This window comes from Aquila chrysaetos, chromosome 6 (genome assembly GCF_900496995.4).
Source record: "Aquila chrysaetos chrysaetos chromosome 6, bAquChr1.4, whole genome shotgun sequence".
Classification (NCBI taxonomy): Eukaryota; Metazoa; Chordata; class Aves; order Accipitriformes; family Accipitridae; genus Aquila; species Aquila chrysaetos.
Window position 1 is genome coordinate 43,926,276 of NC_044009.1, and position 25,065 is coordinate 43,951,340.

Consider the following 25,065-nt stretch of genomic DNA (forward strand, 5'->3'; position numbering starts at 1 on the left):
GGCATTACCGACCGAGCCGTCGGGGCGCAGCTTTCCAGCCCCCGGCCCTGCCAACGTACACCCATCGCGCCACGGGGCCTGCCCGGTGCTGCCAAACGCGGGATGGGAGGCCAGGCTCCAGCGCACCCCGTCCCTGCCGCAAACAGACTCCCGCCCTCCCAACAGGGCTGCGCCTAGACAAAGGCTCCTGAGCGTGGGACCTGCGTGCGGGACAGAAAAAATACGGTTAAATCCCCCTCAGCTGTTAGGTCACCCAACGAGACCCAGCTGCCCATGAGGAGGGTCGGTGCCCTGTGGGGCACCAGAGGCCGTGAGGCGTCTCTCGGGTCACGGGGCACTCAATAACTTGTCCTCCGTGCTGGCGAGAGGCCTCAGGTCCCCTTGCAAAATTAAAAAAAAAAAAAAAGAGAAGGGCGAAGGCCAGTGAAACAGAGGGGAAGTACTCGGCTCCAGTGGGCGCGGGCAGGGAGGAGACGGGCCCCGAGGAGACGGGCCGTGAGGGGACGCCGGCGGGGCCCCGGCGCGGCCGTGGGCACGGGGGACCCGGGGGGGGGGGGTGCCCAGGGGCGCCGCCCGCGGGCACGGACGGACGGACGGACGGACGGACGGACTGACTGACTGACTGGCGGGCGGGGGCGGGACGGCGCTCCGGCGGTTGCGCTCCGTGCAGTCAGTCACATGAGCCGCCGGGGAGCCGCGCAGCCCCCGCCCTCCTTCCCCCGCACCCCTTTGGCCGTGAATGGCACGGCCCGGATGCGCTTGTACGCAAGGAGGGTGCGGGCGAACCATTGAGCGGGGGCGGGGGAACCCGGCAGCCGCCGGCTGGGAACATCCCTTTGCCCGGGCGTTGCGGCGGCGGCGGCGGGGGGGAGCGGACGTGACAGGCTGAGCGGTTGGGAGCAGGCTGCCGGAGACGGAGGGCGATGGTCGTCCCCAGGGGACAGGAGCACCAGCCCCCCCAGGAGGTACCGTAGCGGCGTCTCTCTCCCTCCCCCCAAGTCCGGGCAGAGCGGCGTTGGCGAGGCGCGGCCGCCCCGCTGTTCCCCCGGCTCCCTGCCTGCTCCTTCCCCTCCTCGCCTCCCCGCGGGCTGGGGCGCTGACCGGCCCTCGCCGCCGCGCTGGGGCTGCGCCGGGAGCCCGGGGCTCGCTGCTGTTGAGCGGGCTCGGCCCCACCGCCCTCCCTCGCCTGCGGCCCACGGCCCCGTGGGGTGGGGTCCCTCGGGGCGTGGGGTCCCTCGGGGCGTGGGGAGCCGGGCCCCTCTCCGCCCCGCTGCCGGGGGAGGCCCTGTGGGGCTGCAGGCAGCGCCCGTGTAGGTCACCTTCTGTGCACCGCGGCGTTTCCCCGGCCCCTCTGCTTTCGAGGCTTTTCAGGTTTCCGTGGGAGGGAGAGGAGAGGAGGAGGCTGTCGAAGAGATTTTGGGGAAGGGAGGTGGGGAGGGTGTGTAGGTGGGTCCCTGCGGCCCCTGAGGGGGAGACCTAAAGCCCTGTTAGTTGTCTGTCCGGCCTAGGTACGAGGTGCCTCTAGAAAATCATGTATGTTCTTGGAGCTGTGGGGTTTCGCCCTGTAACGCGGGGACAGGAGCACTCTTACAAGGTTGCTGTGCTGATAAGGCTTTGGAGCACTGAAACTATCCAGGCTGCCCGTCACAGTTAATTTTTTTGTTACTGCCGTACTTTGCCTAAAATTGCGTTACCCAAAAAGTGGAATTCCACGTGAATTTCTTCTCCTGTTTCTGTAAAAAGATTATAGAAGCGTTAAATTGAGGTGTACGATTTTGTGAACCCTGAAATTGAAAGAAATGTGCAAAATGGAGAATAAATTAACTGTCTTATGGCAATAGGAGCAATCTGTCTAGCTGGAGGCAAGCAGTGGACCAGGAGTTTGAACAGCAAAAGCAGATTAAAGTATTTAACTGGCTGAAAAAAATGTGATGTTAAATCCATGTAGAAATGCATTACCTATTTCCTTAATGTCTTTCAAATTAACTACCACGTTGGTAATGGAAGTCATGGTTTTCCCTGATAATGTAGTCTATGTTAAGATAAAGTTTGGAAAACGTTCATTTGAAGAACAGAAGAGAAACACTGAATTAGTGTTGCGTTGTTCATTTGTCAGGTAGAAACAAGAGAAGATGAGGAACAAAACATCAAGTTGACTGAAATTTTGGAACTGTTGGTGGCTGCTGGGTATTTTCGAGCAAGAATCAAAGGGTTATCACCCTTTGACAAGGTGAGACCAATGCAATGTTTTTAAAAACCTTTTTTAAGTATATGAGGATTACATATTTTTTGCTAGTTAGTTTAGCAGTTTAGGTGACTTAAAAAAAAAAAAAGACACTTGCAACACATGACTCTTTCCTATGTAAATAATTATGCAAATGACCCAGTTTCAGACAGATAGGACCTCCTCAGTCTTGAAAAATGATTTTGTGCAGCAAGGTGTGTTTTAAAGGAGACAGTTGGATGCCAGGTGATTGCTTGTGTGCTTTTTGTGGGTGTTATGGCCAAAGTTAGTCATATATGGGCAATTTTGCCCTTCTCTCAACTGCACTTAGAATAGCTAGAAAGACTTGACACTTTGAGATAGCATGGTAATTTTAAAAAGACGTATTCATTAATGAGGAAGTATTTGTGTTGAGAAGCTCTGTGTAAGAATGGAACAGTTAGCCTAGTGAGATTATTTTGGAGTTGTTTTTTACATATCTTTAGAATGTCATGTATGTTAACCTTTCATTGTCCTAGACAGGAAGTATGTGATACTGACAGCGAGCAAAGTTCAGGTTGAAAAGAGACTTCTGAATTGTTTTAGTGCTGACTGTGAGAAATCCCTGAACCAAGGTTTGAAAACACAGAACTACAGCAGCCTTGAAATGGACTCCTCTGTTTTCTGCTGTTTCTTTGATCATAGCACAGCCTTACTTTGCAATGCAACTTTAGTTTCTTCAAACTACTTGGTGTTACTGACCTTAGCTGCTCAGGAGGCTGGGCATACAGACACAAAGGAGTTTCAAGGAGACCGCCTTAGGATGTAATATTGTTGCGTTTATGTGTAGAAATGGACGCATCAGGTTTATACTTGCCTAAATACAATTGCAAAGTTACTATTTCATGACAATGCCCAACCTTTAAAAAAATGAGCGTTGGTATTGAAGATGATCTAGCTGCTAGTATAAAAGGGATACTCGTTAACTGTTTCTGAGGGGAATATGAGAGGGGTAATGTGTTAGAAAACCTTGTATAGAACACCCTAATTTGCTGTGTGACGTTGGTAAATTATTCCACGTTTTAATCCCTTTTTCTGTTCTTTGCCTTTGCATACATTTAGGTTACCTTGCATATGTTTATGCAAGGTTGTCTTTAAATATTTATGTAATTTATGTAAAGTTGATGAAAAGGCTCAGGAGTTTAAATATGCCTAAGTATCTGTAGGAATAGGGCCCAAAATAGAGATTTCTGCAGAGCTGGGAATTTCCATTACTATGTTGATATAGCACTTGGTGTTGTATATGTCAGCGGGTGAAGAATACTAGTAGCAAGGTATATATAAAGGTAAATGTATGAATACAGAAATTATGATCCTTGATAAAATTTTGATATGGTCGCTTTTTAAAGATTGTGACATTTAACATACTGTCGTGTTTTATCTATTTTTTATTTTTTGTTTTTAATCTGAGAGCTGTTTCAAAACTAATATATAAAGATAAGAGAGAAACTTAGAATGTCACTAACTGCTGGGTTTTTTCTGTCTTCTTGTATATGTGTATTGTATGTAGACATGATATATGTATGCTATTTATATGTATTTCAGTCTCTGTATAAGAATACTGAGGATGGAGAAAATACTAACCTGTAGTTTCTAAAATAAATAAAGCCTTTAAGATGTATTTGGTTTTACCTCTTCAAATTAAAATGGAATTAACCATGCTGTTGCTCCTTTGCTAGGTGGTAGGCGGCATGACGTGGTGTATCACTACTTGCAGCTTTGATATCGATGTTGATTTATTGTTTCAGGAAAACTCTACTATTGGTCAAAAAATGTAAGTTGATTAAATGGCAAATGTGGTATTTTTTTTCTTCTTAGAAAAGAAGAAGCAGGCGGGGGGTGAAGTTACCTGATATCTGCTTGTCTATAAGAAAGGTTTTTAGTCCAAGTTTCCTGCTTTTCAAGACCACTTGTTTGCAAAACATTGTACTGGTTTCTGGGTTTCTCACACTGTAGTTCCACAAACTCTAAAACCAAAAAGAAGCTTACTCCAAAAAAGGCGGTGCTATTTCCCCCTGGGCTGCCATGTTCTTAAATCCTTACTAAGCAGTGAAAACACTTATATGGCTCTACATTGAACTGGATTGGGAACTGATCCAGATTGAAACCTACAAAAAAAAAAAAAAAAGAGGAAAATAGTTTTAACATGAATCAGTTTCTCGATCCAGTTCTCTATGCAGCTGTACAGATGCTTGTGCTGGCACAAGGAGATGATGTAGAGGCCAAAACAAAGGGCAGAGGGAGACCATGCTGCTGGAAAGTGGAGTGTAACATTAGAAGACCTTCCTTGAGTTCTCTGTCTGCAGTTTTGTTGTGTAAATAACCTCTGGTTCTCCTTTATGGTTCTGGGTTGGAATTGTAGGAATCGGCCAACACAATTTAAAGCATGGCACTGTTGCCAAAACAGTTACGTGCCCCATACTGAGGAGGAGGAGTTCCTTCCTGATAGTGACCCAATGAGACCATTTCGGTTTGATTCATTTCTTATGCATGCAATTTACTCATAAGCCAGTTAATTCCTGTATTAGAGAGGTTGTAAAAATTGTTTATGCTGAGAAAGGGAATACATTCTGAACTACATTATTGCTTTATGCATTTCTATGATAAAAGAGCCGTAATTAAAATTTGCAGGAAGTAAGAATAGCCTGTCAAGTTACAGTTGCATGAAGAGACTTGTTTGCTCAACATTGTTGAAGAGAATGTCTTCCTGTGCTGTTTTCTTGAAAGTCATTTAGCATTGGCAAGAATGGAACACATGGGAAAGTAAAGATTTGTGGTTATTGCCATTAAATTTGAAGACACTCAAATCGTCACAGATAACTATATAAAGCATTGTTAAGTGCACAGAATTAAGCAGAGACTAGGAATGAAGATGGTGGTGGTAGTTTTTATAATTGCCAGCTTTGTTATCCTTAAGAACGGCAGGATAGGAAATAGTTAAGTTGTTCTGAAAACATTCTGTTATCTTTCCAGCTGACTGGATGCAAAACTGGCAAAACAAAACCCAGGCTCCTCTCCCAAAACAGCAACAATGATTTATTTGTAAATCTAAAGTGTTCACAGTCACACAAGCATAGGCTGTTTTGATGTCCATGTAATGTTTATATTGGTAGTGGCTCAGTGCTTCTGTGATGCTCTCAAGATAAGGAAAAGTTAAGTTGTGTTTTCTTACTATTATTCTGGAGACATTTTGATGGTGTCCTGTTATTTAATTGCTGGGTTGAAATAAACATGGGAACATATACTAGGAGAGTATCTTGCATCTATCGGATAAATCTTTTTTTTTTTTTTTTCATTGCATTTGCTTTGATTGTGCTGAGAGGTGCTGCTATTTTCTTGTTGAATATTAGTATGGTGCCGCAGTGGAAATTGTCTTACAAGAATTATGTCAAAGTTTTCACTTCTGTTAAGAAGTATAAGTTTTCAGGCTCTGTTCCCAGACTTTGGTCTCTGTCTCATATCTCTTGTTCCCCTTTTGTTCTTCCAGAATATCAGTTGTCCATTTGGGCAGTACTGAATATCACTGAGGTCAGTACTGGACCAGTTAAATTTTTCCTTCATGGAAAAATAGTTTTAGTTTTCCCAGTACAGTGTTCATCCTCAGTGCTGACACGTGCTTTAAAAATGTGCTGTATTGGCAGCAAAAAAAATACCTTGCCCTAAAATACAGGATTCAGTAGAAGCAGGGTGATGTTCTTGTAGATTAATCCCTTGTGTTAGGGTAATCCTTTCACTTTACCAGCTCTTACCTGAGCTGTAGAATGAGATGGTTGCCAGCAAATTCAGTTTTACTCACTTCAAAACCATGTGAAGTATACCGTGTATTTAGCTTTTAGGTGTAATACATATTTAAACTCAGACAGTTTCAGTAGTAATGTCAAGATCTATTTTGGGAGTTCTGCTAAAGAAATTTTTAAGTCCTCGCGTTTGATTCTGGACTTCCTCTGAGTGCATGTTTTTTACTTACTGTAACTGTTCTTAAAGCTAGTGTTTCTTCAGGTGTGCATATATTATAATATATGTATGCAAAGGTATTTGTGGATATATCTTACATGGGCATTTCATCTGACCAGACATGCAGATCTTAAAATTTTGTGTGTCATACTATAAATGAAATCACAAGCTAGGAGGCTGTAAGAGGGGTTTAATCACCTCTTTACAAGCTAATAATATATATAGTACAATGTAAAAGCTATTTTGTAAATGAAAGTTTGATTGCTTTTCACAGCTGTATACAATGGAAGCCACTAGAGGGAACCTTTTAACTGCTAACTGTTTGCAAAAATTTGTGATTTACAAAAGAAAATTGTAGCATATATACATGTGTGTTTTTGTTGTTTTATAATAGTGCCTTAACTGAAAAAATTGTGTCAGTGTTACCAAAAATGAAGTGTCCTCATCGTTTGGAACCACATCAGATCCAGGGACTGGATTTCATTCATATATTTCCTGTTGTACAGGTAATAATTTTGTGATGTATCAATACTTTGCTGAAGAAGACCATAAAACTTGCATAAAAATTTTAACAAAGATCTGTATTATTGTTTGGCTCTTTATTTAACTTTGGAATGAATAATCACAGAGAAGTAGTTTAATGTTTTTAAAGAACTGGGTGACGTTATGGATGATAGAATTCTTAAGTATTGTTTGATCCACATTTAAGAAAAACACAAACCAAACTCTTTACGTTCTTTGAAATGGAGTCAGATTCTGCCTTTTGTGGAACATCTGCTTAAAGAAACTAAACTTTAAGCTTGTTTCGGAATCTGATAATTTACTTTGCCAGACTAGGAAATAGAACAAATATCTTACAGTCTATGTTTAAGCTTATGGAGTAAGTTATGCAGATAGTCATTCAATCAAAAGGATATGAATAAGGCAAAAGCCAGTTGGGGTTGTTTCTTCAAGCATAATTCATCCTTCATTCGTATCACGTAAAAACTGTATGCGTGGAAAAATAAATTGCTCTGACGTGTGATCCTATTACTGTGTATTTGTTGAGCACTGCTAACTGACCATGTGCATGCTTATATTTCTCCATTTTATTAAGCTTTAAGCTAACATGTGATGTGTTCCAGTTATGTGTGGTATCTTGAGAATCCTTGGTATGTTGTTATCATTTTTTTATTTTACTTTCATCTGCACACAGAAATGTATCTTTGATAAATAGGGAAAATTAAGACCATTAAGCAAGCTTCTTTTTTGTTAAATATCTCCTTACCTCCTGCCTGTGAAAGAATTTAGCAAGTAAGAGTTTAATCTAAATTCCAGTTTGTAAGAAGTAGGGAAGACTTCCTGTTGTCTCGTTCTAGTTATCTTCTAATAGGAGGCTCCTGAGGAAAACCACACTTAACTGCACTCCCCACAAAAAGTTATGTGGTGTGTGCTACTGTTATACAGCTTTCAAGCTGTGCTGATGCTGCCTAAGGTGGAAAGTTTGTGTCTTGTTAATGTGAGTTTTTACTTCTAAACTTTTATTTTCCTACCAAAAAAAAATAATCCCAACGCAGGTTAATTTCTTTCCCTGGTCATTTGATGATAACGATGATGATGATAATGAATGGTTACATTTATCAAATACAAGACTTCTCTCACAGGAAAAATAATTCCTCTCCTGAAGTGAGAACATGAACTATTACTCCTGCTGTAAAAACTATAGCACTAGGTATTCTTTTCTCTGACCTGCTTTATCTAAAATCCTTATTTGGGGTATTACCTCTGGAAAGGAGAAACATTAATTCTAAGCAGGGAGGAAATCGGCTTCTAGATTCTCTGAGAGTAGTGATTCTCAGTATTATCAGCTGGCCAGTAGATGGTATATCTAATCCATACTTGGTGAAGAAGTCTTTCTTCATGAGCTTAGTTTTTTGTACATAGAGGATCTTTTTTAGAAATTGTGGCTTTCTGTCAGGTCCCTGTGAAGTTCTGCCTTCTCCATATACTACTGTTGGTTCCTCATTTCGTCCCAACCAAGATAGGCTTTCAAGAAAACTTTTATTGGTGTCACCAGTATACTATGTTCTGAAAAAGACCATGCAAGAGTCATAACAGGCTGCCCACACCATGGCATGTAGGAGCTATGTATTTGATAATGACACTTTACTCAATGCCTTGTTAAATTCCAGATTTCACTTGCTATCTGTAAATCTCAAATCAGTCCCCAAATAATACAGAAGCTCTTTCCTCCACCTGGCATTGTCTCCCAATAGCTCTTGCGCTGTGCAGGCTAGTCTGGTGAACTTGATGGGAGGAATTTAGATGAATCCTTCCCTACAGGAAGAAATTAGATTGAGTTGGCTCACTGCCATAGACTGTAGCAGAACTTTAAAAAAAAAAAAAAAAAAAAAAAAGAAGAAGAAGAAGAAAAGACTAAAAAAAGATTCCAGTAGGCAGAAATTGTGTTCTTCCTGTTAAAGTCTGCTTATGTTCACAGGAAAGTATGTACGCAATCTTGTGTTGAGATGTGCTTTGTAATTAATAGTCTGCCTTTTTTATCTCTCTTGTTGTCATCATCTTCCCCTCACTTTCCAGGGGTTCATAGTTACAGCACAGAAAACAGTTGCTGGTTCAAACTTGGATCCCAAGATTGATCTGATCTCTTATGTGACCTCCTGCACAGGCTGTCAACAGCCCACAAGATTTATCTTCTCCAAGATTATTTAAAATGTACTTCAATCTTTTATGGCTTTTTGTGTGGTCTTATAAATGTCAGGAGAAGTCTTTTTTTTCTTATATGGGCATGTGGTTCTTCTTGAACACTTCATGGGCTTGACGATACGTCTTTTCACGATGGAGCTGTAGTTTTTGAACACAGTAAGGGATCTGTAGTAGGAAATTTTGATAGAAATGCATATAACCTAGTTGTAATGGCTTCTACCTGGGGTACAGCCAAGATTAATGAGATGAGGTCGTGTTCCAAGTGGTGTCTTCTGTCAGAGTGTAATGGACTAATGATACAAGACAGGTTCAGTGTTGGGTCCTGGCACTGAGAGCCCAGAACGTTTTCTGTTCAACTTCTAATTGCTTCAGATTCCAGCATAGCTCCAGCCCATCTCCTCCCACTCAGACTGATAGAGATGGTTGCTGTGAACCGTTCAAGCTTGCTTTGGAGAAGGATGACCATACCATAGCCCACAGGCTGTATAAAAGCCACCTGGACTATCTGTTTGTTTTAAAGTATGCTCCCAAGGGCTTCTTTGGAGTAGAGGGGGATGAACCTGTATGTATTCAGAGTATAATCACATTTTTGTATACGTGCTGTGAATCCAGTGCTTCCTAGAACTGAGGGTTTTATTATTTATTCAGTATGGCCTGCTCAGTAGAAGGATAACATTGATAGCTTTTACAGTACAGTAGAGTTTTGAGTTTTTTGAACGTAGAATAGAATGTATGTTGTGGAGGCTGGTACAGCTGAGCTCTTGGTCTGGTGAGTTGAGATGTGCTGGCTGTTCCATGGTATAGACGAAAACAAAAAGCCAGAAAATTAACATTCCTTTGTTTCGTGAACTACTGCTGTGCATTTTTTTATATTATGTGTTCTGTATTTTGATAACATAATGTTATTTATGTTTAGCAAGTAATAACAATGAATAATATAGATCATATAACTACTTAGTGTGGTGAAATGTACTTTGTTAAAACATTTTTAGCTTCAGTAGTAGATTTCTTCTGCTAGGATGTAGGGTTTATGCAACTCAGATTTTTGGGAGGGCAATTTAGGGGTTTTTTGGGGGGGTGGGTTTTTTTTTTTCCTTCTTCTTCCTTAAAGATGCAAGCTAAAAGATTAATGTTTAAAGTGGCCCACATCCATTGCTGTTCCGCAGATGTTCTTTGTTTTCCTTTTTGGAATGATTTATTGAAGGTACAAATATTGCTTATGAAGATTTCATATGTTTTTGTTTATAAATGAATTTGTCAACTAAGAATTCCTAATAGTTGAAATTTGCAATAGCATTTTCTTTCCATACTTACTATGAGAAATAAATTAGAATGTAAAAGCAATTCAGTATATGAGAAGTTACAGTGCAGGCTAAATAAAGGGGAAATCATGCAACAAAATAACTATTTTTGCAATACACTATTTACAAATAACATTCAGAAAAGTGTTTTTTTGGGATAACAGGCTCTGCTCCAAGGAGCTTATAAGGGAAGGCAGTTTGATCTTCTTTGGACTATTGAATCCCACTGTAGTATGAACAGTATGGCTCATTGAGGTTTATATGGTTCAATATAGTTCAATAGGATGAAGAATATTTAGGTTTTTATATGTAAAACTTTGATTATAAGAGAAGCCATGTAGTTTCTTAGCTTACGCATTATCTGATTGCTCTGTTGAGCTTTTTAGTACATAGAAGAGGAGCAAATGTGAAGTTTATAAAATAGCTAATGCTGAATCATTTTGTTAGGAGTAGGTCTCTAAGTTACCATGTTTACAAATAAATGTTCTTGTTTGTGTGCTTAAAATGTGTTTTTAGCTTTTATCATATATTAAAAATAATTATACAGTAGTTAGGTGTTTGCTGCTGTTATTCTTCCCCTTTCCACTGATACAAACTTTTTTTTTTTTTTTTTTTTTCCCCAGTGGCTGGTGAAACGTGCAATAGAAACAAGGGAAGAAATGGGAGACTATATCCGTTCTTACTCTATATCACAGTTTCAAAAAAGTCACAGACTACCAGAGGTAAGATCAAGCCAGTTCTTTTTTCTGTTACAATATGTCAAATGCTCAGGTGCGGTACCAGCTTCACAGCTCTGAAATCAGCACAATATACCAGAGTTGCATTTGCTATCATTTTGTTATTTGGTCCTAGACGAATCCATGTACAAATTCAGCTGGGAAAAAAATTAAAACGTTATTATGACAGAGAGTTCATAGATACTGGTTTAACTTTTGCTTAATACTTGCCTTAGTTTTTCTGCAATATTTGGTACTTCTCAGTCAGCCTGTCTTGCCAGGTAGCTTGCTTCTGGAGTGGATGTAGAGCTCTGTGCAGTGTATGCCGGCTAACCATGTGACTGGAGCTACACTGGCCAAAATGTGTTCGAAACAACTGGCGTACTGTGGAGAAGCTGATCTAGCTAAATGAGAATTTATATGCTGTTAATGCTCTATAACTTGGGTTTTGTTTTAGAGTGCTTGAAGTCAGCTCTTGTCTCCCTGTATCCAAACTCCAAAATTTGTTCTTGAAAACTAGATTCCTAAAAAACTTCATTCAAAAACTGAACTTGGAAAAAGAGAGAGGGACAGGTTTGGGTTAAAAGGAAGTACATTTGTCTCTGTAAAATATGATTGCCAGAGGAGTGAGAGATGCAGTCTTATCAAGAAGTGTAGTGGTAAGAGTAATTTTGCACTGTTTGAGATACCTTGATCACATCCCTTCTCCTTCTGATAACAGGCAAACGCTGCCCACTTTGAAGTTACATGCTTAGAACAGTGTTGTGATCCTTTCCTCTTCCTATTCTGCAGTAATGATATGATGTTTCCTTCGTGTAGGAGGAGGGCTCGAACGAGCTTGGATTTGTGCCTATAGTGCAGAGCCATCCGTTCCGTTCTTGCATATCACAAGGCAATTCCATATTTAAAACCTAGAACCCAAGTTTTGTCTCTAATTCAGTAACAGCATTAAAGGTAGATGTCACTAGAATTGGGAAAGACAGCTGGATTTTATTAGCTTGGTGTGGTTTGGATCTTGGTTTGGGTTTTTTTTATCATTTTTAATGCTTAGAAACTAAAATAACAGTAGGGGGAAACTTCTCTTTTCCACATTAAGCCCATCCCAACTTCATTTCTTCATAGTGTAGTAATGATTGGAGATCCCGATAGTGGGCTGGGATTACATTTGTGTCAGGTACTGTATAAGCAGAGAGCAGAAAGACTACTGATCTGGATACAGTTTTAAAGACCTACCTACCTATCTGATGAGAAAAGCAAATACTTTCCTATGTTACAGGAAATGACTAACATTTCATCAAATAATTGGTCAGTCCAGTTAGAAACTATTTGACAACTTTGTTTGCTAAACTTATTACAGTGGTTGAGATTTAATCTCCATTCCCGCTGTTTTTAATCACTTCCATTAATGTCTTGCAGGATGATGAATTTTTGCAAAGAAAAGAGAAGGCTATCAAAACTGTTACTGATATCTTTGTAAGTATGTTAGAAGCACGTGGTTTTAGTAATGAAATGGTGGTGGTTAATTCTGTTTAATGCAGCCAGTCCTGGGTTTTCTTATGAGAAGGTCCCAATTAAGTTACATGTCGAGCTTCATTCTTATAACAGCTCTCAAATCCTAACATATCAGATTGAAAACCTTTTAGGTGTGCACTGTATGAGTAGATAAACCATATCAACTGCCTGCACAGAGAGTGTGGAGTTCCACGCTATCAAACAAAAGTCACAAAGTAGCTTACAGGCTATTAAACCCTCAGCAGACTTAAGTGTTTGTTTGAAGCTATCAGCAGTTGGACTATTTATCTTGAAATTAATCAAAATGACATTCTCCTTAATTTAAATGTCTGCATTTCCAAACTTGTCTTTTTTACTTCTTATAATTAGCAATGAAAATACACACCCTACTTTGGAAATGTTTTCTTCCAAGTAGCAAATGTTGGTTGGGAAAGGTGGTATCACTTGTGTTCTCCCTCTTCAGATGCAGATCTTCTAGCTCTTGGATAAACTGTTTGTTTATATTTTTTGAAAGCTTGTTGGTGAATGCTACCAGGAGTGACATGCAGAATACATATGCTGTATCACTGTCTTATACCTGAATTGAGATGCCTAGCTAGCAACTTGAGTTTCTGTCCTTGGCTTTCTCTCTAATTTCCCTGTTTGCTTGGGACTGTCAAGTCACCATTTCTGACTCCAACAGTTTGCTGCCTTTTTTTGACCATCTTGATAAATTCACAGGCCAGTATTTGAAAGGGATGAGAAATCTGGGTATACTTTGAATGGGACACTTCCAAGGCTCTTGAATACATGGTGAAACCCAACTCTTCTGAGAAAATCAATGCTATTTCAGGTAGCTCTAGCCAGACACCCTAACTCTTTGTCCATGGATAGAGGTGTTAAGTGCCAGTATAATGAGCTATATGATAGCTTGCATAACGGACCCGAGCCTAATATATGTGGTTGAATGACAGTGTATGTTTATAGAAAAGCATTGCTATGAAAGTCTCCAGGTGATGACCAATGCAAATCCCTTGTTAATCTATTTGAATAATTACTCTTGCTTTGAAAATTTCAATTACAGTGTCTAACTGTTGTTCCCCATGGTTTGGTTGGTTTTTTTTAATTATTAGCAGACTTATGATGAGTCTTTTACTCCAACCAGCAATACTTGTCTTTCCAGTGACATCTGTTTTCCATTTTACAAGTTAGCTCCCCTTTAAATGAATATTATTGTTTTGTTTGTGCACCTGTATAACCCTTTAAATTGAGAGAGAATGCAAATCTGTGTAAGAAAGCAAAATCCAAATGTGTGTTGTATCAAGTAGCCCTTGAAATTCATTGAGCTTCTGCTTATTTTCAATTCTCAGAATAATTGTCCTAATTTTCCATGTGTTTCAAGTGTGTCCATTTTCTACCTGCATTGTCTTTAAGTAGCACTAAAGATTCTGTATCCAAGTGGCTGATACCAACCTTGTCACTGAAGAGACAGAAATAAAGTAATCACAATTCTGTTACGAGACATCAGTACCTAGAATTTTTAGTGTCATTTAAAAAAATACAGAAGATATTTGATTAACAGTGATGAAGGGATCCCTTTGATTGCTGAGGAACAGAGGTGGTTTCAAGGCTTAGTTTTTATGTTCTAATAATTTGGGGGTTTTAAGTTTATTTTATTTAATTAATGCAATTTTTTTGGAGAACTTGTCTGAAAAGAAGGAATGCAATCTACTTTCAGTGTGCAGTTACCTACTAAATGTCAGGTTCATTCAAGTGGCTTGTCCAAAGTCCCATGGTGCTTGGTTGGGTTTCCTTTACGTATCTACCTGCATGTTTTCTGAAATCACTTTTTCAGCTTGAAGAGAATGACACGGCAAAGATGAAGCAGGTACATGTATGCCAGATCAGGTGTTTCTTTGCTGGTTGAAGCCAGTGAATTGGTTTTCACTTGCCCAGTATATTAGGGCTGTTACTTTAAAATTCATAGGTCATGGTCCTGGAATCAGATAGGCGTGTGTCTACTTCTGCAGCTAAGGGAAGAGTTCCGTATTCAGGGTCCAAGAATGAAACAGATAATGGAAAGCAAGGTTAACAAGGTATGGTCTTGAAAGTTTGGTAGTATTTTGCACCATTCAGCTAGCCTGTCCAAGTATCTCTGAATAGCTCTCCTGCCTTTGAGCATGCTGGCTGCTTTCCCCAGTTCGGATCTATCTGCATGGTCGATAAAGGTATATTCTGTCTTCTCTGGATCACCGATCTCTAGTTTTTAGGTGCATCTTCATGGTAGATAAAGTTTTGACATTTATTCATCACCACTCGGGGTATCTTTAGACAAACACCTCTTCTTTAAATATATGAGCTCTGTCAGGATTATATCTTCTACAGCTGGCACCTGATCTTATTAATAGAAAATTAGTTCATGAGATCTCTTAAGGCATCAAGGCATGAGTGCAGTCTAGAAGAACACAGAGTGAATTTTCAGGGGAGAAGGTGCACAAGCTTTCCTATCTGTCCATAGGAACTGGAAGAAGGAGAAGGTGGCTATTAGATGAAGGTTCTTTTGCAGGTCACCTTTAAATCATTATGTATTGGAATTGGAAGAGAAACCCACTTTCCTAAAATAGGGCTAGCAAGAGTGAAAGATTAGTCTGTTGTCTGAATTCATTATTACAACTCTGGTCTAAGGACCTACCCTTCTCTTCTCAAGGGGACAATACAGTGAGATTTATGGTCACGATCAGGCCTAAAGGTTAGTAAAGGGAATATTAAATATCAGTAATGGTTATTGGAATAAGAGCTACTGCTGCTGAAAGGTGAATGTCTAGTGAATTGAGATTATCTTGCAGTGGTTTTGTTCAACTACTCAATTATCTGATGCCAAGACTAATGTTTATGGTATGATGCCTACACTTTATATAGCACAGGTATAATGTAGAATGCCATCATAAAAGCTATAATTACTTTTATGACTTACATTGCTTTTCTGTAGGTGTGGAAGTACATTTTGTGGGAGATTCTTGATCATAAAAAGCTTTTTCATGTGACAGTCAAAAATGTAGCAAGATTTAATAGCTGGAAAAAAAGATGACAGAAATTGAGATTAGAAATGAAGTAGAAATTGCAAAGGGTAACTGGCAAATTCAGGAGAAACTTGCCAAGGAATACTGTCTATTTTCACTTGTTTGAAATCTCTACTTTGGGATTACATGCCTTTGAAAAAGATTGAAAGCTATTTCAGCAATGTTATGGTGCAGGAATTGCTTGTTGAAAATAATAGTTTGTGTTGTACAAAAAGTCAGATCAGGCAAAAAATCATCTTCCTTTTTTATTTTCCTTTAGAATCTTTGCAACTTCTTGTATTGAATCTTTTGTCCCATGTGAATAGCATTTTCTGAAATTAAATGTATGCGTGGAAAGCCCAAGCTTTGATTTCAACTTTTGTTTTTGTAAGGTATTCATTCAAAGCATTCTGAGCCTGGCCCTCAAAGGATTTAAAATACATGAATGTAAAACAGACCAGAAGAGAGGGGGGTATTCCTTTTTGATGCTGATTATTTGGTGGTGGTGATGAAGCTTTTCTCTGCTGTGACAAGGGCTGGAATTTCATTTCAGAAAAGGGAGAAGAGAAAATGTCATCTATTTGAGGGGGACAATTTTTAAAAAATATCAATTGGAGTAAAAAAAAAATCTTTTGAGATCACAGGTTTTTGGTTAAGTTTTTTTTCCAGTGTCCTTGCTAGCAGGATAGCACTAAACACTAGACTTCAGTTAACTTCAAAATCTTGGTTCCAGAAACAGAAATGTTGTACTACAGACTTACTGTGCCCTAATCTTTCACCAAACAAACAGCAAAAATAATTCTAGTCAAAGTAAATGTTATCTTGGTTCCAATTTCTAATTTGGGGAAAGCTGAGGATCTCATCTTTTTTTTTTTCTTTTTATTGTTTAGTTTTTGGTTTGGTTTTGTTTGTGCTTGAGGTAGAATAATTTTTCTAATGTTGTTATATAGCCTTTTATAGTGGCATAGTTGATGTATATTGAAGGAGGAAGAAAAAAGGTACTTTAGGCCATAAATATGTGCTATAACAGTTGTGTCTATGATGACAGTCAGGATAGCAATTCTGTCCTTTTGTTTCCATTTGGGTTTAAATTGGAAGTAGCTCTATCAGCACAAAATAGTACTTGTGAATCATTGCTTTATTTGATGGGCTGATGTCCAGCTATAGGATCACATTGAGATAGCATGAGATCGAATTATTTTAGTACCAAACTTCTTAAGATATTTTTGTTCCTTAAACTGCAATAAAATCTGCTTTAATTCCATTGTAACCTGTGATCACTGAGTAGATGATAATTACATTTAATTATCTAAAAAGAGATTAAAAATAGAATTAACTCGCAAAGAGGTAAATTTTCCAGACGCTGCCATTATTGGCTACATCATAGGGCCTTTTTTTAATAGATGTTGACTGTTTGATGTGTGATGGAGGAGATGGTTGAAGAAATCATGTTTGTTGTTAAATACTTATGTATAATTTTTTTAAACTCTGGAAAGACAGGTCCTATAGCAAATTGTTTAGAAGTAAATTCAGTAAGATTTTATCATGTAATTCAAAAAGAGAAAGTGAAGGATGTTTATTTGGGTGGGTATATTGAGTTGGAAAGCAAACAGTGATATATATCACTCTATATAACAATTCATCATTTATTTTAACAAAGCCCTTTGCAAGCTCTGAATTCAGTCACTGTCTTGCAGGAGGTTTACAAACCCCAGAGAAAATATAAACGTCAGAAGGGAGCTGAAGAACTGCTAGATGAGGAATCAAAGGTTCATGCTACACTTCTGGAATATGGCAGGTGAAAGCTTCATTTAATTGTCTGTGGGTTTTGTACTGTGAGTATTTAGAAGCATTCCATATAAAATTTGGATGGGGGGGGGGTCTGCTACTTGAGAATCAAACTGTTTGAGATTTACTCCTGTTTGGTTTCAGATTTTGTTTGCTTACCCTGTAAATCCTCTGGGGACTGGACAGTCCTCATCTGTGAACAATGTTTTGTACAATGGGAGCCCAAGTTCTGACTTTATCCTGCTAGTAGGGTATGTTTATTTAACATGCTTGTTCTTTGCTTCACAAAAATGGCTGAAATTCGTGATGCTTCTAGGTCGTGTCTGTCAATATTGCCTCTTTGCAAGCAATCCCCAGGAAGTGGGGAAAAAAGGAGCTGATGTTGTTATTGCTGCTTCTTGTAGTTCTAATGTGGTTGCTACATTAGGAGGCTGAATCATGGTTTAATGCTATGTCGTCTTACTTTCTGCAGGCTTCTATATAGAGACGAAGTTACCAAGGTTTGCACTTATCCATTACCTTTGGAAGTCCCTCTGGTTTACCGAGAGTTCTCCTAACACATAAAAACAACATTACAGGGTTTCTATTTCTAGTTTCTATTTCCAGTTTTCTTTTCATAGTTTAGTGATGCAGACAGCTTGTCTGCTGTCTGAGCTCTTCATGAGTGCAAATGATATTTGAATTCATTTTTGTATCTTCTGTGCCACCTTTTCCCCCAAAGCCATAGATTATTTTTTATTTTGGTCTCACTCTTTTGAGTACCTTCCTTTTACTCTTGACACACAGTTGAAATCAGCAAGTGTCCTGGTTGCAGATTGCTTGTAATCTTCCCCTTTCATTCATGGTGGTATTTTGTGAGGGCAGCATGGACAAATTAACGTCTTTCAGCTTATTTTCCGTTAAAGTGGAGTGAAATCCTCTGTGTGTTCCTAGTGGAATGAAACTATTGGGAGATATCTGGGTGTCCTGTTACTCAGCAGAGCTCTTCTGACATTGCATAAACTTTATATACAAATGGTTAACTGTAGAACTTTTCCCTTCCTTCCACCACCAGTGGAGTTCACTGCAGTTATCTGAAGTATAGCAAGCTGATTTAAAAGCCTAAGATGACTGGCTGCTCTAATGAGCTTAATCTGTTCAAAACACAAGAGAGCTACAAGGAAGTACAGTGGCTCTTCTATGTATGTTTATATATATACACACGTTTATATATACAGCATTCACAAATTCTGTGGGCTGTAGTTGTGAATGAGTCTTATTATTTTTGTAATGCTAGTAAGGAGTTAGGCTTGATTTACCTCATCCATTTTAGAGTCCAGTTCCTCACTCCCCAATGAAAATGAATTTGCAAGTTGGTGACAGTATTCTACTTGGCATGTGGATTTCTTCCTCTACTCTTCAGCGGAAGACATGCATGATTAGATTTAGATCGGGTCATTGATAGCTTATCAGTGCTCACAATGGGAATCCAAAGAGCTGGTATGGAAAAATCATAGAATCATAGAATCATTTAGGTTGGAAAAGACCTTCAAGATCGTCGAGTCCAACCATCAACCATGCCCACTAAACCATGTCCTGAAGTACCCCATCTACTCGCTTTTTGAATACCTCCAGGGATGGTGACTCAACCACTTCCCTGGGCAGCCTATTCCAATGTCTGACAGCCCTCTCAGTAAAAAAATTTTTCCTAATATCTAACCTAAATCTCCCTTACCTCAACTTGAGGCCATTTCCTCTCGTCCTATCTCCAGCCACCTGACAGAAGAGTCCAGCACCCACCTCACTACAACCCCCCTTCAGGTAGCTGTAGAGAACGATAAGGTCTCCCCCCAGCCTCCTCTTCTCCAGGCTAAACAACCCCAGTTCCCTCAGCTGCTCCTTGTAGGACTTGTGCTCTAGACTCTTCACCGGCTTCGTTGCCCTTCTCTGGACACGCTCCAGCACCTCAATGTCTTTCTTGTAGCGAAGTGCCCAAAACTGAACACAGCACTCGAGGTGCGGCCTCACCAGTGCCGAGTAGAGGGGAACGATCACTTCCCTGCTCCTGCTGGCCACACTGTTTCTGATACAGGCCAGGATGCTGTGGGCCGCCTTGGCCACCTGGGCACACTGCCGGCTCATATTCAGCCGGCTGTTGACCAGCACCCCAGGGTCTTTCTCTGCCGAGCAGCTTTCCAGCTGCTCTTCCCCAAGCCTGTAGCGCTGCATGGGGTTGCCGTGACCGAAGTGCAGGACCCAGAACTTGGCCTTGTTGAACCTCATACAATTGGCCTCAGCCCATCGATCCAGCCTGTCCAGATCTCTTTGTAGAGCTTCCCTACCCTCAAGCAGATCGACCCTGCCTCCCAACTTGGTGTTGTCTGCAAACTTGCTGAGGGTGCACTCAATCCCCTCATCCAAATCATTGATAAAATGAAGTCCTGCTGTACTCCTATTCTGTCTGTTTATAGTCTTGTACTGTTTCAGTGTCATTACTACATATTGGTGTCAATAGACATCTCCTAATAAACAAAAAGAGTATAAATAGCTTATGCAGTTCAAGGGAATTTTTGTGTATTATTTTTCTAGAGTAATTTTAGTTTTTAAAACAGAAGGGCAAAACTTGAAATCACTGTACAGCTTGAAAATTGAAATAAATAGAAGATGTTTTCCATAGATCCTTACAAATTGTTTTAACTTTAGGTACTGTGGAACAGTTGAGGCCTAAGTAAAGCTCATTTCTGCTGTAAAAACCAGATAAATCTTTAATATAAAAACCAATGAAAATGGATGATGGAGAAGGTTTAAGTACAGAGAGAGGAAATAAGAACAGGAAAGTAGGAGGTGTTGATGGTATAAGGGAACTTTTCTTCTGTTGTATTGTGTGCAACAGCACATAGGTATGAGGAGTGGCTTGGGATCAGTAAGAAAGATGACCAAGAACTTGTGAGCTTTTGGGAAGGAAAATACTTCTTCAAGACAGTATTTGTTGAGGTGATCTTGACGGTATTGCCAAGCCCTAGCAGAAGAACAAAGGGAGAAGAGGTGTTCAGTGTTTGAAGGGCATTTATTTAAATTCATGATATGAAGGAAGGACAGTACTTACCAAAAGACAAATACAGTTAGCTATTTGATATGAAGAGTTTAACATGAATTGGATGGAAGTGGGAGAAAATTAGGATAGTTGCAGGATTTGAATGTGTTCTGGTAATGATTTCTTAATGAATTCTCAAAGCGTGAAACTCTTGATCAGAAAACTGTTTTCGATATCGTGTGAAAATGAAGAACATCTGAGAAAATGAGACTCTTGAGGCACTCAGATATCTGCTTCACGTGTTTTGGTAGAGAAACTCTTAAGAAAAGTGATAGTGTCTACTGTGAACCTAGTGATAAACTAACAAGAGTACAAGGACTCTGAGATACATACAGAAGTCTGTGGAGGCAGTAGGGATTACTGTCTGCTGTTCAACACTGTTCGGGGAACTAGAACACTGCTAAAAAAGGCAAATAGTAAATTTTTGGTAGATTTAGAAATAGAGTTGAATGTTTTTAGAGTTCAAATGGTTAAAGTGAACCTTTCATTCTTTTAGTGCATGTAGATGGCAGTTGTAGAAAATTGTGACTAGAGGGGGTTTTTTTCCTCCTAAATGCCCCTTGGTTATCATAAAAATGGATCCTTTCAGAGCACACTAATCATGAAAGTTAATTTTCTCAGCCCAACAAATAGTATAGACTCTTGCAATGTCCTGATGCCAAACGCAGCATTTTTCAGATACAGCCAGCGATAGTGCCATATTCTAAATTGTGTTTTGATCCTGTGGCCTCCAGCTTAGAGGTTATCACAAATGAGCTTGACTGTGGTAGGCCAGAGTCTGGCTTGAGAGCGGAGTGATGCCAGTGAGCATCTTTCCACACAGTTGCATAGTCTGCTTTAGCTAAGGACTTTTGTCACCACATCTTTGCGTATTATCAATAGGTTTTCAGCAAAGTACAAAGTCAGTTCCTGTAGCAGGTGTGAAACGTTAAGCCTGGGAGGCGTCTGGGTTCTCTGTTGATATAACTGATGGTTAAGTTTTTGTTATTGCTGTTCTGGTGCAGTTCATTACTTGGATGCAATTATCTATGTGAAAATAAAATTGTGCTCCTACAAAAAGCGAGAACAGATATATGTTAATGGCAATACTACTTACAAATGCTTCTATACTAATATAACTTTATGCATATTCTGTGGAAGGGCAGTGCTCTGCCACATTCTTTGTACTGCTACGCTTTAAAATGCAGAGAAAACTTAGTGTGGGGAACTCTTGAAAACTTGGAATTATGCTGTAGTAAAATATGGCTGAATTTACCTGTTGAGTGTTGAATAAATGGAGAATGGGTGACGATTGATACTGATGCTGAGGATCACTTTTAACTTTTAGCCATAAATGGCTTATAAATAGTCCTGCTTCTGCAGTAGTTAAGGAATTAAACAGTTGTAGCTCTAAGTTAGTCAATCAGGAACATTACTTCTTTTCTTATCTGTGTACATGCTGGGTTTAGTGCTTTGTAATACTGAAGATGATTGCTTGCTTGTATCTAAAATTTCTTTCTACCTGTCATTTCTTTAAGATAATATTTCCAAAATAACATAACTCAAATGTCAATTTTTCCTCTCCCTCAAAAAACAAGATGTAAAAAAGTTTATTTGAGTATATATTTAAAACTCTGAATGCCATGCTTCAGAAAGAAATTGCAGATTCATCAAACCACACAAGCATGATTTTTTGGGGGGAGTAGAGGCTGCACTGACAATATCCTGAGGCCCTTCCAGAATTCAGTAGTATATAGCTAATAGCTCAGGATTAACTTCCAAATGGAAAGAGAGCATTGCTTTTTTCTTTCATGAGCTTTACATGACAATATTTTACGAACAGTCTAGATTTGCAAATCATGATGGAAGCAGTAGATGGAGCTGAAATTATTCCGTAAATATGCTACAGTACCTGCTTATTTAGTTTATTTGAAGCATTCCAAATCTAACCTGAACCTGGCTGTTGGTTTTGTTAAACAACTCAATTTTTACTGCTTCTTATGGTGAAAACTGATTGATAGAAACTTAATGTATTTGTGAAAGTTGTAAACAACAATATGTTTGTTTCGTGTTACTATTGTTCTTTTAGGAGATATGGATTTAGCAGACAACCAGGAAAAACAGAACAGGTAAAAAAATACTAATTTAAATACTCAAATTGTGGGAAGAATTGCATTGTTTTTGGTGAAATGTTGGTTACTGTAAGATCTTAAAGGAATACAACAGAATAAACAGCTATAACTTCTATTATTACCATCTCTTAAAAATGACTAACCGGAACTAAACAACTGCATGCCATGAAAGATGTAATTGATTACTGTCTCCTTTTTAAAGGGTTTCCTTCATCTGTACTCAAAGATCACATCTTGCAAACATTTTTTGCTTAGAATAAAGGGGGTTTGGGTGTTTTTGTTTTGTTTTTTAATGTGAAGTAATGACATATCCTGTCTGTTTAGTGAGTACCTTTTAACTAAGTGTTCCATGATGTGATCATTAAAGAGTTTTTCCCTTTTCTTTTTTAAGAACCATTCAGCTTGGCAAGAAATTTTGTAGGCATTTATTACATAACAGGTTATTTAATGATAGAGAAACATGATACCATGCCATAAATAAATCAGAGTGCCTCTTGAAAAGTAGCATCCTTGCTGTGCTTTTGATGATTACAGAAGCACAAAATGTCCTTGTCAGAGTATTTGCAGTTTTATTATTTCAGTGCAGATATTACTTTGGCTACAAGTTTTTATTACAGAGATAATGAAGAAATGCATTAACCGTGTCCTGGACCCAGCAATACATTGACTATATTAAGGTTGCCTTCTTCATTATCTCAGTATTCTGCATACAAATTTAGCATTTAAATTTTATAAATGGAGATGTTTCCCAATCTAGGCATACCTCTTTTTCCATCAAAGTAACTGCCAGACTGCAGTCATTTTTATAGATTTTGTTTCTTCAAAATTATTACTGACTTTGGAATATAGTATATTAGGTGGTCATCATGTTTGTTGTGTGAATTAAGTCTCCAGTAAGGCAGAAGTGGAAGATTAAATAGTCAGGTTAGTGGTACAATAGAGTAACCTAGAAATTGAGTCTGTCTGTCACCAGTTCTCATTAGTTTAGTGGTACGAATTCTTCTGACTGAACTAGGCAATTTTACACTTTTTTATGATGTGTGTTTGTTATACCAATATTAAGTTACAAAAAATGATTTATGTAAAAAAAATTTAAGCTTTCTTCTATATAGCAGACTTCATATGCTGGAGTAGCTAGTTGTCTTGTGAGGTTGGTAGTTCTCAGAAGGCTGTGGAATAAGGGATCTTTGCCCCAGATGTGTCCGTAGCAAGCCAGAGACACTGTCTTGAACAACTGGAATACTTGTGAAATCAGTGAGGGTTACATTTCAGTTGGCATGAATTGGAGCGTGAGGATGTTCCAGTAGCTGAAATGTGTTTGTAAAAACAGAACAGCTATATTCCAATTTTCTCCTTGCTGTCTTTCTTAATACTTAAGAACACAGGAACTAGCTGCAGTATTTTCTTAATTTTTCTTTAAAAGGCTGAAGATAAAAAAATTGCGCTACCTCCAGGGCTTGCAGCAGCGGGAAAAGCTGAGCCTTGTGATGAAGATGACCTTCAGGCTGCTGAAGAGGTGTGCCACATACATAGTAGGCATGGATGTTACTAACGTGGGGGGAGGGCAGCAGTTATCACTGCCCAGTCATTCTCTGCAAGAAGGAAAATTTCCATGCTTAGCTGAAGAGAAAGTTGCTTCCCACGGGAGAATATGGAACCTGAAATTGATGCACAAAATTAAATGTTTGTTGATGTTTAATACCAAAAAAATTCAACTTTTGGTTTGGAATCCGAGCATTTTTAAAAGGTCAGTTTTCAGTTGACAATGGGAGCTGAATGCTCCGAGTGAACCTGTACTGTTATAGGGAATTTTCCTTAAATTTGGTAACTTTAGCCACTTCTTCTTTAACTTTCATAGACTTACTGTCCCATTACATGCATTGAAATACATGTTATATGATACTAATTGTATACATGTGTCCCTGTCACTAGGCAGAAGTTAGTTAAATAATGATAGATAAATTGTTATGTGTAATTCCTCATATTTTGCCCTAGCTTCGCATTAAAACTCTGATGACTGGAATGGCTGCAATGGCAACAGAAGAGGTAAGCAGCATTTAAAACTGATACAGCTTTGTTTAAATTATGGTTGATTATGGCAATTATTCCTAAAATTGGGTTAATGGTGAGTCTGAAGTCTTAGAATGACTGCGTTTAAATTTTCATGAAGGGAGTGCAAGAAAAGATGGTTGAATTGGGAAGACAGTAATTTTTACGAGGCTGGTGATTTAACCATTTGCCTTGAAATGACAAAAGCAATATAAATAAGTGCCTCTTTCAAGTGGTTTCTACAAGGAGAACTTCAGGGGAAAGACATCACAGTGCAGCTACCCAAGATGCAGTATGATCTTCCTTTATTCAGCTTGTGAAGATATCCAGAGGAGTAATGGTTTTACTGGGGAGAGTGGAGGAAAATTGCATGCCTTTCAAGGTGTTTTTCAAAGCACTGATATTTATGAACAAGACCATTAGTCTAAGACGCTGAAAATACTGGATATGTATCTTGTTTTCTTCACTAGTTGTAGTTAATGATATAATGGAACTTGTAGGCTGTTGTAATTTTGAAAATTCTTACGTTTTGATTTCTGGGTGAGAGGACTGGGAAG

General features: G+C 39.1%; 1 protein-coding gene across 2 annotated transcripts in view; it reads left to right on the plus strand.

The window, feature by feature from the left end:
* The first annotated feature begins 673 nt into the window (after positions 1 to 673).
* Positions 674 to 25,065, plus strand: part of CCDC93 (coiled-coil domain containing 93) — a 53,490-nt gene continuing 29,098 nt past the window's right edge. The window contains exons 1-10 of one of the 2 annotated variants that reach the window (XM_030017812.2): positions 674 to 965; positions 2,121 to 2,230; positions 3,943 to 4,037; positions 6,612 to 6,723; positions 10,845 to 10,943; positions 12,354 to 12,410; positions 17,185 to 17,285; positions 22,417 to 22,456; positions 23,883 to 23,975; positions 24,455 to 24,505. In XM_030017812.2, coding sequence (XP_029873672.1) covers positions 3,955 to 4,037; positions 6,612 to 6,723; positions 10,845 to 10,943; positions 12,354 to 12,410; positions 17,185 to 17,285; positions 22,417 to 22,456; positions 23,883 to 23,975; positions 24,455 to 24,505 — 636 coding nt within the window. In that variant the 5' untranslated portion in view covers positions 674 to 965; positions 2,121 to 2,230; positions 3,943 to 3,954. Of the gene's footprint in view, positions 966 to 2,116; positions 2,231 to 3,942; positions 4,038 to 6,611; positions 6,724 to 10,844; positions 10,944 to 12,353; positions 12,411 to 17,184; positions 17,286 to 22,416; positions 22,457 to 23,882; positions 23,976 to 24,454; positions 24,506 to 25,065 lie in introns of both variants that reach the window. The other variant, XM_030017811.2, reaches the window with a different exon arrangement.